The sequence below is a fragment of the Ornithorhynchus anatinus genome, chromosome 8 (genome assembly GCF_004115215.2).
Source record: "Ornithorhynchus anatinus isolate Pmale09 chromosome 8, mOrnAna1.pri.v4, whole genome shotgun sequence".
NCBI lineage: Eukaryota > Metazoa > Chordata > Mammalia > Monotremata > Ornithorhynchidae > Ornithorhynchus > Ornithorhynchus anatinus.
This window is the reverse complement of record NC_041735.1, coordinates 4,953,293-4,967,532: the sequence shown is the minus strand read 5'-3', so window position 1 is coordinate 4,967,532 and position 14,240 is coordinate 4,953,293. Positions and strand designations below refer to the sequence as shown.

Sequence of the window (14,240 nt, the reverse complement as noted above, 5' to 3'; positions counted from 1 at the left end):
GGCGGGCTTTTCAGCCACAGGCATACCCTGTTAGGTGAACCTCATCATAAGTGGTTTGCTCAGTGGAAAGAGCCCGGGCTTGGGAGTCAGAGGTCATGGGTTCGAATCCCGGCTCTGCCACTTGTCAGCTGTGTGACTGTGGGCAAGTCACTTCACTTCTCTGAGCCTCAGTGACCTCATCTGTAAAATGGGGATTAACTGTGAGCCCCACAGGGGACAATCTGATGACCCTGTATCCACCCCAGCGCTTAGGACAGGGCTCTGCACGTAGTAAGCGCTTAACAAATACCGACATTATTTTAGAATGGGAAAGACAACTACAGTACAACTACAATCTCCTAGACTGCAAGCCCATCGTTGGGTAGGGATCGTCTCTATCTGTTGCCGAATTGTACTTCCCAAGCGCTCAGTACAGTGCTCTGCACACAGTAAGCGCTCAGTAAATACGACTGAATTGAACTGAATATAGCAGTCCCTTTGTTTAGCCCTGTCAGTGGGCAGGGATTGTCTCTATCTGTTGCCGAATTGTCCATTCCAAGCGCTTAGTACAGGGCTCTGCACATAGTAAGCGCTCAATAGATACTATTGAATGAATGAATTTGTTGGGTATTTTCAAATGTCTTCACCGGCCACCCTCCCTATACCTACCCCGGCGCCTTCATTTTCCTTTAAATTCATTCAATAGTATTTATTGAAGTACTCTGAGCACTGCACAGAGTAAGCGCTCGATAAATACGATTCATTCATTCATCCAATAGTATTTATCGAGCGCTTACTCTGTGCAGAGCATTCATTCATCCAATCGTATTTATTGAGCGCTCTCTGAGTGCAAAGCACTGTTCCAAGAGCTTGGGAGAGGACAATAGAACAATAAACAGACACATTCCCTGCCCACAATGAGCCTACAGTCCATATTATTATTATATTAACTCTCTCCCGTATATTTTTCCCAGCTGTTAGCACAGTGTTTTGCACACAGCAGGTGACTGCCTGACACATAGTAAGCGCTTAACTACCATAATTATTACTATTGCTACTTTTTGGTGAGTTCGTCTCCCAGCTTTGAACTCGACTCGATCCTGAATAGTGTGTACTATAGACTGTGAGCTTGTTGTGGGCGCGAATGTCTCTGCTGTTACATTTTACTCTCCCAAGTGCTTAGTACAGTGCTCTGCGCCCAGTAAGCGCTCAATAAATAATCCCGATGTGGTCAGGGATTGTCTGTATTGCTGAATTATACTCTCCAAGCGCTTCGTACAGTGCTCTGCACACAGTAAGCGCTCAATAAACACGATTGAATGAATGCTGTCACGAGAAGCTGGGTGGTTTAGTGGAAAGAGCACAGGCTTGGGAGTCAGAGGTCGTGGGTTCTAATCCCGCCTCTGCCACTTATCATCTGAGTGACTTTGGGCGAGTCACTTCTCTGGGCCTCCGTTCCCTCATCTGTCAAATGGGGGTGAAGACTGGGAGCCTCCACATGGGCCAACCTGATGACCTGGTATCTCCCCCAGCGCTTAGACCAGTGCTTGGAACATAGTAAGCGCTTAACAAGTACCGCTATTATTATTATTATTAATTTCTCTGTGCCTCACTTCCCTCATCTGAAAAAGCGGGATGAAGACTGTGAGCCCCAAGGGGACCAACCTGATGACCTGGTATCTCCCCCAGCGCTTAGAACAGTGCTTGGCACATAGTAAACGCTTAACAGATACCACTATTATTATTATTAGTTTTTCGCCGCCTCACTTCCCTCATCTGTAAAAGGGGGATGAAGCCTGTGAGCCCCACGAGGGCCAACCTGACGACCTGGTATCTCCCCCAGCGCTTAGAACATTGTTATTGTCTGCCCGTCTCCCCTAATTAGACCGTAAGCCCGTCAAAGGGCAGGGTCCGTCTCTATCTGTTACCGATTTGTCCATTCCAAGCGCTTAGTACAGCGCTCTGCACATAGTAAGCTCTCAATAAATACTATTGAATGAATGAATGAATGCTTGGCACATAGTAAGCGCTTATCAAATCCCACTGTTAATATTCATTTCCCTCATCTGTCAAAGGGGGAATGAAGACTGTGAGCCCCACGGGGGCCAACCTGGTGACCTGGTATCTCCCCCAGCACTTAGAACAGTGCTTGGCACATAGTAAGTGCTTAACAAATCCCACTATTATTATTAGAGAAGCAGCGTGGCTCAGTGGAAAGAGCCCGGACTTTGGAGTCAGTGGTCATGGGTTCGAATCCCCGCTCGGCCACTTGTCAGCTGGGTGACTTTGGGCAAGTCACTTAACTTCTCGGTGCCTCAGTTACCTCATCTGTAAAATGGGGATTAAGACTGTGAGCCCCACGTGGGACAACCTGATTCCCCCGTATCTCCCCCAGCGCTTAGAACAGTGAGAAGCAGCGTGGCTCAGTGGAATCAGAGGTCATGAGTTCGAATCCCAGCTCTGCCACTTGTCAGCTGTGTGACTGTGGACAAGTCACTTCACTTCTCTGGGCCTCAGTTCCCTCATCTGTCAAATGGGGATGAAGACTGGGAGCCCCATGTGGGACAGCCTGATTCCCCTATGTCTACCCCAGCGCTTAGAACAGTGCTCTGCACGTAGTCAGCGCTTAACAAAGACCAACATTATTAGAACAGTGCTCTGCACGTAGTCAGCGCTTAACAAAGACCAACATTATTCCATCATCACTATTCCTCTCCCAGGCCGCTCCCCCGGTCCTCCACTCCTGGCGGCCCCTAGAGGGCGCTCCCGCCCCCCCTCCCGAACTGGCAGCCCCACTTCCGGTTTGGCTTCGCCGCGGGCAGTGCGCAGGCGCGGCTTCCACGTCGTCCCTTCCCCCCCCCCGCCGCGCCCTTTCCCCCGGAAGTAGTTTTTTCCCCCGCGGGCCTTGCTGGGCCCCCCAAGCCTCCCTGGCCAAGGGGCGGTGAGCGGCTCCCCCTGCGCCGCCGCAACGGTAATTACGGTATTCGTGCTGCTGGGGGGGGGAGGGGGAGCCCGAGGGGGACCGTCCCCCTTCTGAAGCGCTCACTCTGTGCTCAGCACTCTTCTAAGGGCTGGGGGAGACACAAGCTGAGCAGGTGGTCCCACGTGGGGCTCACAGGCTTCATCCCCATTTGACAGATGAGACAGTTGAGGCCCGGGGATTATAATAATTACGGTAGTTCAGCGCTTACTCGGTGCCAAGCACTGTTCTAAGCGCTGGGGGGGGGGATACAAGGGGATCAGGTGGCCCCCCCCCCGGGGCTCGCAGGCTTCATCTCCATTTTGCAGACGAGGGAACTGAGGCCAGGAGAATAGTAATGATGAATTATATTTTTTGTTAAGTGCTTACTCTGTGCCAAGCACTGTTCTAAGCGCTGGGGGGGGGGATACAAGGGGATCAGGTGGTCCCACTTGGGGCTCGCAGGCTTCATCTCCATTTGGCAGACGAGGGAACTGAGGCCAGGTGAATAATAATGATGAATTATGGTATTTGTTGAGTGCTTACTCTGTGCCAAGCACTGTTCGAAGCGCTGGGGGGGGGGATACAAGGTCATCAGGTTGTCCCCCCTGGGGCCCACAGTCTTCATCCCCATTTGGCAGATGAGGGAACTGAGGCTAGGAGAATAATAAAGATGAATTATGGTATTTAAGTGCTTACTCTGTGCCGAGCACTGTTCTAAGCGCTGGGGGAGATACAAGGTCATCAGGTTGGCCCACCTGGGGTTCACAGTCTTCATCCCCATTTGGCAGATGAGGGAACTGAGTCCAGGAGAATAATGATGGTGAATTATGGTATTTGTTAAGCGCTTACTATGTGCAGAGCACAGTTCTAAGCGCCGGGGGAGATACAGGGTCATCAGGTTGTCCCACGGGGCTCACAGTCTTCATCCCCTTTTGATAGATGAGGTGACTGAGGCCCAGAGAAGTGAAGCGACTTGCCCACAGTCACCCAGCCGACAAGTGGCAGAGCCGGGATTGGAACCCATGACCTCTGACCCCCAAGCCCGGACTCTTTCCACTGAGCCACGCTGCTTCTCTAAAATAAATATAGAAAAGGGGGGTGAAGACCCTGTGGGACGGGGACCGGGTCCAACCCGATCACCCCGCGCTCGGCACGGCGCCTGGCACGTAGTAGACGCTTAACCGACCCCACAGTTCCCGTTATTTGCCCCGCTCCCCAGGGAAGGGGGCGTCTTGGCTGACGGCTGACCCCCGGATTCTCCCCTACCAGGTGCCGAGCCGCCCCTCACCGATGGCCACCAGCCCCCGGGACCCCCGACCGCGGCCGTGCTGAGCCCGGGCCCCATCCAGACTCGGGGCTCCTCCCGCCGGGGACCGGGGATGGCAGGCCAGTTCCGCAGCTACGTGTGGGACCCCGTCCTCATCGTCTCTCAGATAGTCCTCATGCAGACCATCTACTACGGCTCCCTGGGGCTCTGGCTGGCGCTGGTGGACAGCCTCGTGCAGAGCAGCCCCTCTCTGGATCAGATGTTCAACTACGAGGTAGGAGCTGGGGGGGTCCCAGAAGTCCCTCGGTCCTATTAATAATAATGTTGGTATTTGTTAAGCGCTGACTATGTGCCGAGCACTGTTCTAAGCGCTGGGGGAGACACAGGGGAATCGGGATGTCCCACGTGGGGCTCGCAGTCTTCATCCCCATTTTCCAGATGAGGGAACTGAGGCACAGAGAAGTGAAGTGACTCGCCCACAGTCACATGGCTGACGAGTGGCAGAGCCGGGATTCGAACTCATGACCTCTGACTCCAAAACCCGTGCTCTTTCCACCGGGCCACGCCGCTTACTGTGTGCGGAGCACTGTATTAAGCACCCGGCAGCGCTCAGTAGGAGAACGCAGCAGAAACGGGCGCTTAGAATCGATACTAGGGAGGGTGAGGCCGTTCGGGGAAGGAACGGTGGGATCTTTTCGTTCATCCCGTCGCGTTTATTGAGCGCTTGCTCCGCGCGGAGCACTGGACTGAGTGCTCTTTTGTCGAGTAGCGCCGGTTGCTGTTAGAGTTTGCTGTCGGCGGATGTGGCAGTTCTTCCGGGCCTACCTGGTGTTCCCTCTGCTCACTGGGCAATAAGGAGAATAAGGAAAGGTCGAAAAAGCAGCACTTAAGGGCCGAGTTCCTCCCTACGGAATCGTTTCCTTCTTGGGCGGGCCTCGTCCCGCCCGCCAAGCTGAAGGAGATCTTTTTTATCTGTTGAAGCACCTGGATCGATCACAATGATCATTCATTTCCTTCAATAGTATTTACCGAGCGCTTACTACGTGCAGAGCACTGTACTAAGCGCTTGGAATGGACGATTCGACGATCACTAATAGGTGTTCGTGGACAGCGGGCATTCCAGACTCGGCAAGGCTCCTCAAATACCCTCACCCTAAGGATGGGGTCCGCGTGATAATCGGATGAAGATGGCATGTACCTTTACCCTAAGGTCGGAGCCTGAGGGATAATAGGATGAAGGTGTCTGTCTCCTGAGCTTTCATTCATTCACTAGTATTTATTGAGCGCTTACTGTGTGCAGAGCACTGTACTGAGCGCTTGGAATGGACAATTCGGCAACAGATAGAGACAATCCCTGCCCGTCGACGGGCTGACGGTCTAATCGACTGTAAAATCGGGGCTTTCCAGTCATGCCCCGGTTTCTGCTGCCATCTTTAAGGCTCTGGGGTTGCGTATCTCTGCATCCTCTCCTCAGCCGCCAGCTGAGGCTGGAGGGCAAAAATCCTTTTCCCTTAACACCTTCTGTTTTTGACCCTTAGATCCTCGGCTTCTCTACCCCTCCTGGTCGACTGTCCATGATGGCCTTCGTGCTGAACGCCCTGACCTGGTGAGTATAACCCCATCCCCTAACCCGCATTTGAGGATTTGGAGTTTCCCAAGATGGATTCTTGTGTTGGCCCTGACCATCCCTAACCCGCATTTGAGGATTTGGAGTTTCCCAAGATGGATTCTTGTGTTGGCCCTGACCATCCCCTAACCCGCATTTGACGATTTGGAGTTTCCCAAGACGGATTCTTGTGTCGGCCCTGAGGCCGGAGCTAATAACGATGACGACGATGGTGGTGCTCAAGCACTTACTATACGCTAAGCACTAGGGTTGAGAGAATATAAGCAGAGCAGAGACAGTCCGATCTAAGAGATCTTAGATCTCACCGTCGGAGAGGGAACGAGTATTTTATCCCCATTTTACAAGGGAGGGAACTGAGGCGCAGAAGTTGAATGATCTGTCCAAAGTCATGCAGCGGAAAAGAAATAATAATAGTTATGGTATTTGTTGAGCGCTTACGATGTACCAGGCACTGGGGTGGACACAAGTAAATTGGGTTGGACATGGTCCCGGGTCACAGCCTCAATCCCCGTTTTTCGGATGAGGTAACTGAGGTCCAGAGAAGTGAAACGACTTGCCCGAGGTCACGCAGCAGACAAGCAGCAGAGCTGGGATTTGAACCCATGACCTCTGACTCCCAAGCCCGGGCTCTTTCCACTGAGCCACGCTGCTTCTCTTGGGACCCCCCCCGCCCCGCCCCGCGCACCCCCGAGGGGTCCCCGATCCGCTCCTCCCCGTTAACGATCAACCCCGATGACTTCTCCCCGCTCTCTCTGTCTCGGTCTCTCCTTCCCGGCCCCGCTTCCGCAGTGCCCTGGGCTTGCTGTACTTCATCCGGCGGGGAAAGCAGTGCCTGGACTTCACGGTCACCGTGCACGTCTTCCACTTGCTGGGCTGCTGGATGTACAGCTCCCGTTTCCCCTCCACCCTCACCTGGTGGCTCGTCCACGCCGTGTGCATCGCGCTAATGGCCGTCATCGGGGAATACCTCTGCATGCGGACGGAGCTCAAAGAGATCCCCCTCAACTCGGCCCCCAAATCCAACGTCTGAACGGTGTGGTGGGGGCCCCGCGGACCCGGTTCCGGACCCGACCGAGCAGCCCCCACCCACCCCGACGCGTCCCGACGACGGTTTGGCCACAGATGGAACGGTCCGGTGGCCCGGCGACGTTCGCCGGCACGGCGAGTCGGGAGGGAGCGGTGCTCCGAGAGGGTCTCCCGGCTGCTGGCTCTCGCGGAGGGGCGAGTTCGTGTTTTGTGTTTTAAATCGAGGAACCGTGGAGCGAATCACTTATCCCGGTCTCCGGCTCTCCTCCCTGGGACGCCGGGGTTCGTCCCCCGAGCCGAAGGAGATCAGTCAGAGGGAATTAACCCCCGTCCTCGCTTCCGGAACGGGGGCCCAGGTCGGACCGCCGGGCCGGCCGAGGTATCAAGCACAAGAGAGACGCGCGATATTCCCCTCTCCCCGTGCGGACGGACCGACTTCCATCCCGCATCCTTTGGTTCGCCAGGACCGGCCGGGACGCGACCCCGGAGGAGAACCACCAAACCCTTCTGGGCTCATCCCCTTCTAGGAGAGCCACTTCCGTCCCGCCTGGAATGATCCCGGCGGCCCCCACCGGCAGCTGCGGCCCCCGGTTCCTGCGGACCCCCCGTTAGCTGCTGGGATGGGGGGTGGCCGGGAGGGCGAATCGGTTCGCCGCTGAGGTTTTACTCCGGAGGGACGGCGGGGGAGGTCTCCTGGCGCCCGGAAACCCCTTCTTCCTTTGTACATAAAAACAATATTTTCCACTCTTCCGTGTGTGCTCCCCTTGTGGTGCCTTAGATGTCGGTCAGGCCTATTTATCGAGCCCTTCCGGTGTGCGGGGCACTGTGCTGAGCACTTGGGAGAGGACAGTAGAACAATGTAACGGACACGTTCCCTCCCCACAGCGAGCTCACGTGTAGAGAGAAGCAGCGTGGCTCGGTGGAAAGAGCCCGGGCTTGGGACTCAGAAGTCATGGGTTCTAATGCCGGCTCCGCCACTTGTCAGCTGGGTGACCGTGGGCAAGTCACTTCACTTCTCTGGGCCTCAGTTACCTCATCTGGAAAATGGGGATGAAAGACTGTGAGCCTCCCGTGGGACAACCTGATGACCCTGTATCTCCCCCAGCGCTTAGAACAGTGCTCTGCACATAGTAAGCGCTTAACAAATACCAACATTATTAGAGGACGAGTTTACAGCGTAGAATAGGCGGTGCTTTCCCCCTACACAGAGCAGCAGAGCGTTGAGTAATAGGTAACTCGTTCTTTTTTGGGGGCCCCGTGGAGTGGTGAGGTCATTCCTCTTTACTCAGCGAGAGGACAGAGGAAAGGAAGATGATTTTAACGTTACTTTTTAAGCACTCACTGCCTATCAGTGGTATTTATTGAGTGCTTACTACGTGCAGAACACTGTACCAAGCGCTGGGGTAAATACAAGATAATCGTTCGGATACCGACCCTGTCCCAGCTGGAGCTCGAAGTTGGAGGGCGTAACGATCAGTCAGCGGTATTTAGTGGCGGCGTGCAGAGCACTGTACTAAGCGCCTGGGAGAGTACACTCTAACCGACACGGTCCTTGTCCACGACGGACTTAGAGTCTAGAGGGGAGTGGGATTTAATCCCCATTTTACAGATGAGGAAACGGGCTCAGAGGAGGTAAGTGACTTGCCCGAGCTCACGGCAGACAAGAGGCAGGATTAGAACCCAGGTCCTCTGACTCCCAGGCCCGCGCTCTGTCCTCTAGGCCTCGCTGGAAGTCTTCGGAGCTCACCTCCCCTCTCGGCCCGTCGCTTCTTAGCCCTTCCAGTCGAAAGAGGGGGTGCCCTCAGTGGGAGGGAGCCTTAAACGCCGGAGCCTCTCCAAGGGCCCTAGTTGATAACCTTTTGTCCCTTACGTTGCCACTGGAGCAGTTCCCATTCGTACAGCGCTCCGCCCACGGTAAATGCTCAGTAAATAGGATTGATTGAGGAGGCTTTCACTAATCTCCCATCTCCGTTTCACCCACTGAAGCCACTTGACCTGAGCAGCGGGTACTCATCTCCCCACCTGCCCGCGGGCCTTTATGTCTCGATCTTTAAACTCTGTCGCTGTCTCACGGCTGTAGTCTTGGCCTCCCTGCCTCTGAGAGGGAGGAGAAGGCTGGACCAAATCGCAGAGACCCCCGCCCCCCCCCCCCCCCCATTTGGACCTGTAAAGTTGCCAGAATTTCACTATACCCAAATGGGGGCTGGTAGTTTAGGAAACTTAACGGGTCCGGCCCCTCAGCCGAGGACCTAAACGACCCTAGGGAGAGGTCAGGTGGTATTTGGGTGTCTACTACGTGCAGGGCGCTGAACTAAGTACTTGGAAGAGTACAGTGGCGATAGTAGGGATGACCCCTGCCCCTAAGGATCTTTCAATTTAGTAGCAGGGGCAGGAATGCCAAAATTACAGCTAGGAAACAGCCACAGAGTTTAAAGAAAGATACGCGAATACCTGATGGTGAGGTGACGTGGCATCAGCGGATGAAGTGGAGATGGGAGATTGGCGGAAACCTCATCCATCGATCTTATTTACTGAGACGTTACTGTGTGCAGAGCACCGGAGTAGATGCTGGGGAGACTCGGTGAATGTGTTCCCTGCCCACAGTGAGCTAAGGGTCTGGAGGGGGAGATTGATGAGTAAATTATGGAGGAAATGTAATTTCAGAAGGGTCTTGAAGGCAGGAGGTGGGGGACGGAGCAGTGAAGGGGGAGGGAATGAACAAGAGGGCAAGAGCAAGGCTCAGCGGAAGGTTGACTCGAGAGGAGCGGGGCATAGGAGCTAGGCTGTTGTGGGAGAGAGCCCATTGACTACCTTAAAGCCAATAATAATAATAATTATAATAATGATGGTGGTATTTGTTAAGCGCTCACTATGTGGATACAGGGTCATCAGGTTGTGCCACGTGAGGCTCACAGTCTTCATCCCCATTTGACAGATGAGGGAACTGAGGCACCGAGAAGTGACTCGCCTAAAGTCACACAGCTGACAGGCGGCGGAGCTGGGATTCGAACCCATGACCTCCGACTCCTAAGCCCGGGCTCTTTCCGCTGAGCCGCGCTGCTTCTCTCACTAATCAGAGGAATTCCTGGCTGGCGGTTGTTCGATCCCTAAAGGTCGTCCAGGATGAAGTGGCCACATCCTCTTGGTGACCCATTCCAAGGTTTTACTACCCCGAGAATTGAGACATTTTTCCTTGCCCAACCGAAACCTCTCTTCTAACTCTACCTCATTTCCTCAGGTTTAGTTTTCGGGGGAAGTGGGAAATAGTTGGTCAGAATGGCAGTGTCTTAATCGGTGCGGAGCGGAATGGAAGGTTTTTCTTTCTGACGATGCACATGATAGAGCACGGGACTGTGTTGGCTTGGAAACACTGCACTGTTGACTCAGCTTTCGGTCAGCTCTGATCTTCAGGTCTTTTTCGAATAATAATAATAATTTTGGTACTTTATAATAATTATGGCATTTGTTAAGCATATACTACGTGCCAAGCACAGTTCTAAGCGGAGGGGTAGATATAAGGTAATCAGGTTGCCCCACGTGGGGCTCCCATTTTTAATCCCCATTTGACAGGTGAGGTAACCGAGGCCCGGAGAAGTGAAGTGACTCGCCCAAGGTCACACAGCAGACAAGTGGCGGATCTGGGCTTGGAACCCACGTCCTCTGACTTCCAAGCCCGTGCTCTTTCCCCTAAGCCGTGCTGCTAAGCGCTTACGATGTGCCAAGCGCTGCTATAAGCTCTGGGGTAGATCCACGTTGATCAGGTTGGACGCAGCCCCTGTCCCACGTGGGGCTCACAGTCTCAACCCCATTTTCCAGATGAGGTAACTAAGGCCCAGAGAAATGAAGTGACTTGCCCAAGGTCACACAGCAGACAAGTCGGGGAGCCGGTATTAAAGCCCGTGACCTTCTGCCCTTTCCCCCCCCCCCCGTCTACACTTGTATTTTTTTGGCTTTTAAGTACAGTCCCACACATCTGTTCCTTTTGAACTTCTATCCTGAGGAACGATTTTCCCACTTCATTCATCCTTTTGCCTTCTTTTTCAGAGAAGCTCCCCATTTAAAATCGATTGGCAAGGAAACTGGCTTCCGAAAGCCCGTGACCTTCTCTGCTCTGCGCCACCGGACAGACTAGCTAGCTGCGTGGGGTGGAGGGAGGTAGGAGCTGTGCCTCAACTGGGTAGTGCAGCCTAGTGGAAAGAGCCGGGCCCTGGGAGTCAGGACCTGGTTTCAAATCCCGTCCCCGCCACTTGACTTTCACGCCATCGCAGACGAGTCATTTCTGCAAAATGGAGTTGAAGTACCTGTTCTCCCTCCCCGGGACTTTAATCCCCAAGCCAGCCAGGGATTGTGTCCCACTTGAATATCTTCCGTCTACGCTAGCGCTTAGATCCGTGTCTGACATGCAGGAAGTGTTTAACGAATACCACCGTTATTTGGCAGTGAGGTCTCTTTCCGAAGTGGATCGGGTCAAACTGCCTTAGAAAAGGTAAGAGGGGTTTTGCTAGATTTTTTTCCCAACCTTTTCTGGCCTCGGCGAAGCCGTCGCGATCCGTCAAAGGTCAGCGTCGCGGCTAATCTTCGGATGAAGGCGATTAGGAGAAGGGGCCTCCTCCCCAACGCAGCTAAGCACCTGCCGGTTACATCGTGGACGTTTATTTGGAGAGAGGGGCCGGTGCGACAGGGAAAACCTTCTAAAGAATCCCCCACTCCCTTTGGCAAGTCTTACAGAGAAAACTGAGCATTTTCCCAGAGCAGGGTGGTGTACTGAGCACCGGGGGAGACTACGGGGAAATCCTCCCCCGATGAGACCGTAAGCCCGTCGAAGGGCAGGGACTGGCTCTATCTGTTACCGATTTGTCCATTCCGAGCGCTTAGTACAGTGCTCTGCACATAGTAAGCGCTCAATAAATACTATGGAATGAACGGACTGAGGCCCGGCACAGGCAGCCGCAAGCCCCTCTGGGTGACGCACTGTACTAAGCATTTGGGAGAGTAGAACATAACAGCAAACAGACACATAATAATGTTGGTATTTATTAATAATAATAATGTTGGTATTGGTTAAGCGCATACCATGTACAGAGCACTGTTCTAAGCGCTGGGGTAGATACGGGGTAATCAGGTTGTCCCACGTGAGGCTCACAGTCTTCATCCCCATTTTACAGATGAGGGAATTGAGACAGAGAGAAGTGAAGTGACTTGCCCACAGTCACCCAGCTGACAAGTGGCAGAGCCGGGATTCGAACCCACGACCTCTGACTCCCAAGCCCGGGCTCTTTCCGCTGAGCCACGCTGCTTCTATGTGCTGAGCGCTGTTCTAAGCGCCGGGGTAAATACGGGGTGATCAGATCGTCCCACGTGAGGCTCACGGGCTTTATCCCGATTTTACAGAGGAGGGACCTGAGGCACCGACACGTGAAGTGACTCGCCCAAAGTCACACAGCTGACAGATGGCGGAGCCGGAATTAGAACCCACGGCCTCTGACTCCTAGGCCCGGGCTCCTTCCACTGAGCCGCGCTGCTCCTCTATTCCTGCCCGCGACGAGCCCACAGTCCCGAGGAGGAGACAGACATTAATAGAAATGAATAGATAATAATAATAATGTTGGTATCTGTTAAGCGCTTACTATGTGCAGAGCACTGTTCTAAGCGCTGGGGTAGACACAGGGGAATCAGGTTGTCCCACGTGGGGCTCCCAGTCTTCATCCCCATTTTACAGATGAGGTCACTGAGGCCCAGAGAAATGAAGTGACTCGCCCACGGTCACACAGCTGACGAGTGGCAGAGCCGGGATTCGAACTCATGACCCCTGACTCCCAAGCCCGGGCTCTTTCCACTGAGCCACGCTGCTTCTCATGGCAGGCGAGCATCCCGCTTTCAGTCGCCTGAACCGCGAGGCCTCCTCAGCGCTCAGAACAGTGCGTGGCACGTGGTAAGCGCTTAACAAATACCATCAACATTATGATTATTGCTTGTTTGCTTTCAGGGGTACCTCCCCCGGCCCCCCCGAAATTCCTAACGGCATTTTTCAACCCGAACTCGGGATCCGGGGGCGGGGGGGGAGGAGGGGGCGAGTGGGTGTTCGGACAGCGTCGGGAATGGCCCCGCAGCTCCCCAGGAGAGCGGGAAACGGACACCACCGAGGTGGAGGGACGGACGTTGTCCGCGCTCAGAGCCGGAGGCAAAGCAGGGCCGCGGCCGCGCTCAGGAGGGGCGACGGGGTGAGGGGAGCGGGACCGTGGTTGCCCAAGCCCTCCGAGCCGCACAGCTCAAAGAGGCTCCCGTGGAATCGGAGTTTCCTGGACTCCTTCCTCAACCTTTCCCAGATGACGGCGGCCTCCTTCCGGCAGTCCCAGAGGACGTTCAGCGCACAGGCGTGGAACTCCTCCCAGTACCTGCGGCCCAGGCAGAGAGAAGGATGTTAGAAGGGTTTCCTCGTACGACCGGAGGGCGGGGGAAGGAACGGGCCAAGCCTGCCTTTGGGAAAACTTGGCGTAGTGGCTACAGCCTGGGCCCGAGAGTCAGAAGGTCACGGGTCCTAATCCCGGCTCCGCCACTGGTCTGTGGTCTTCGGCAAGTCGCTCTAATAATGTCGGTATTTGTTAAGCGCTCACTCCGCGCAGGGCACTGTTCTGAGCGCCGGGGGAGATACAGGGTCATCAGCTTGTCCCACGTGAGGCTCCCAGTCTTCATCCCCATTTGACAGATGAGGGAACTGAGGCACAGAGAAGTGAAGGGACTTGCCCACAGTCACACAGCTGACAAGGGGCAGAGCCGGGATTTACTTCTCTGGGCCTCGGTGACCTCATCCGGAAATGGGGATTGGGACCGTGAGCCCCACGTGGGACGGGGACTGAGCCCAACCTGATTGACTCGTATCTACTCCAGCGCTTAGTACAGTCCCCGGCCCACAGGAAGCGCTTAACAGATACCCAAACCGACTGTTGTCGATTAGACCCTGGCGCTGCCCCGTGTGCGTGAAGTTATTTTGCCCTTCTCTGTTGGAATCTAGTTTTTGTAGCGTGGCCTTATTTACAAGCTCTGGACCGTAGGCTCCGCTGTGAGCCGGGAACGAGTCTGCGAATTCTGCTGCGTTGTCCTTTCCCAAACGTTTAGTACAGTGCTATGTAAGGGTTCGGTAAATACCGGTGATTGATGGATTGGCCCACAGAAGGGGGGAAAAAAAAAAGAAGCTTGGCTTTCTGTAGCATTAGAGAAGCAGTGTGGCTTAGTGGCAAGACTGGGGAGTCAGGGGACCTGGGTTCTAATCCCACCTCCGCCACTTATCTGCTGTGTGACCTTGGTCAAGCCACTTCTCTGCGCTTCAGTTCCCTCACCTGTCAAATGGGGATGAAGACCGTGAGCCCCACGTGGGACAA

General features: G+C 54.5%; 1 protein-coding gene across 1 annotated transcript; it reads left to right on the top strand.

The window, feature by feature from the left end:
• Positions 1 to 2,868: 2,868 nt before the first annotated feature.
• LOC100089039 (protein SYS1 homolog) lies at positions 2,869 to 6,865 on the top strand. Its single transcript, XM_029071422.2, has 4 exons — positions 2,869 to 2,950; positions 4,211 to 4,482; positions 5,747 to 5,814; positions 6,625 to 6,865. Exons 2-4 carry the CDS (start codon positions 4,321 to 4,323, stop codon positions 6,863 to 6,865), a joined length of 471 nt encoding a protein of 156 aa, XP_028927255.1. The 5' UTR covers positions 2,869 to 2,950; positions 4,211 to 4,320.
• Positions 6,866 to 14,240: the final 7,375 nt, after the last annotated feature.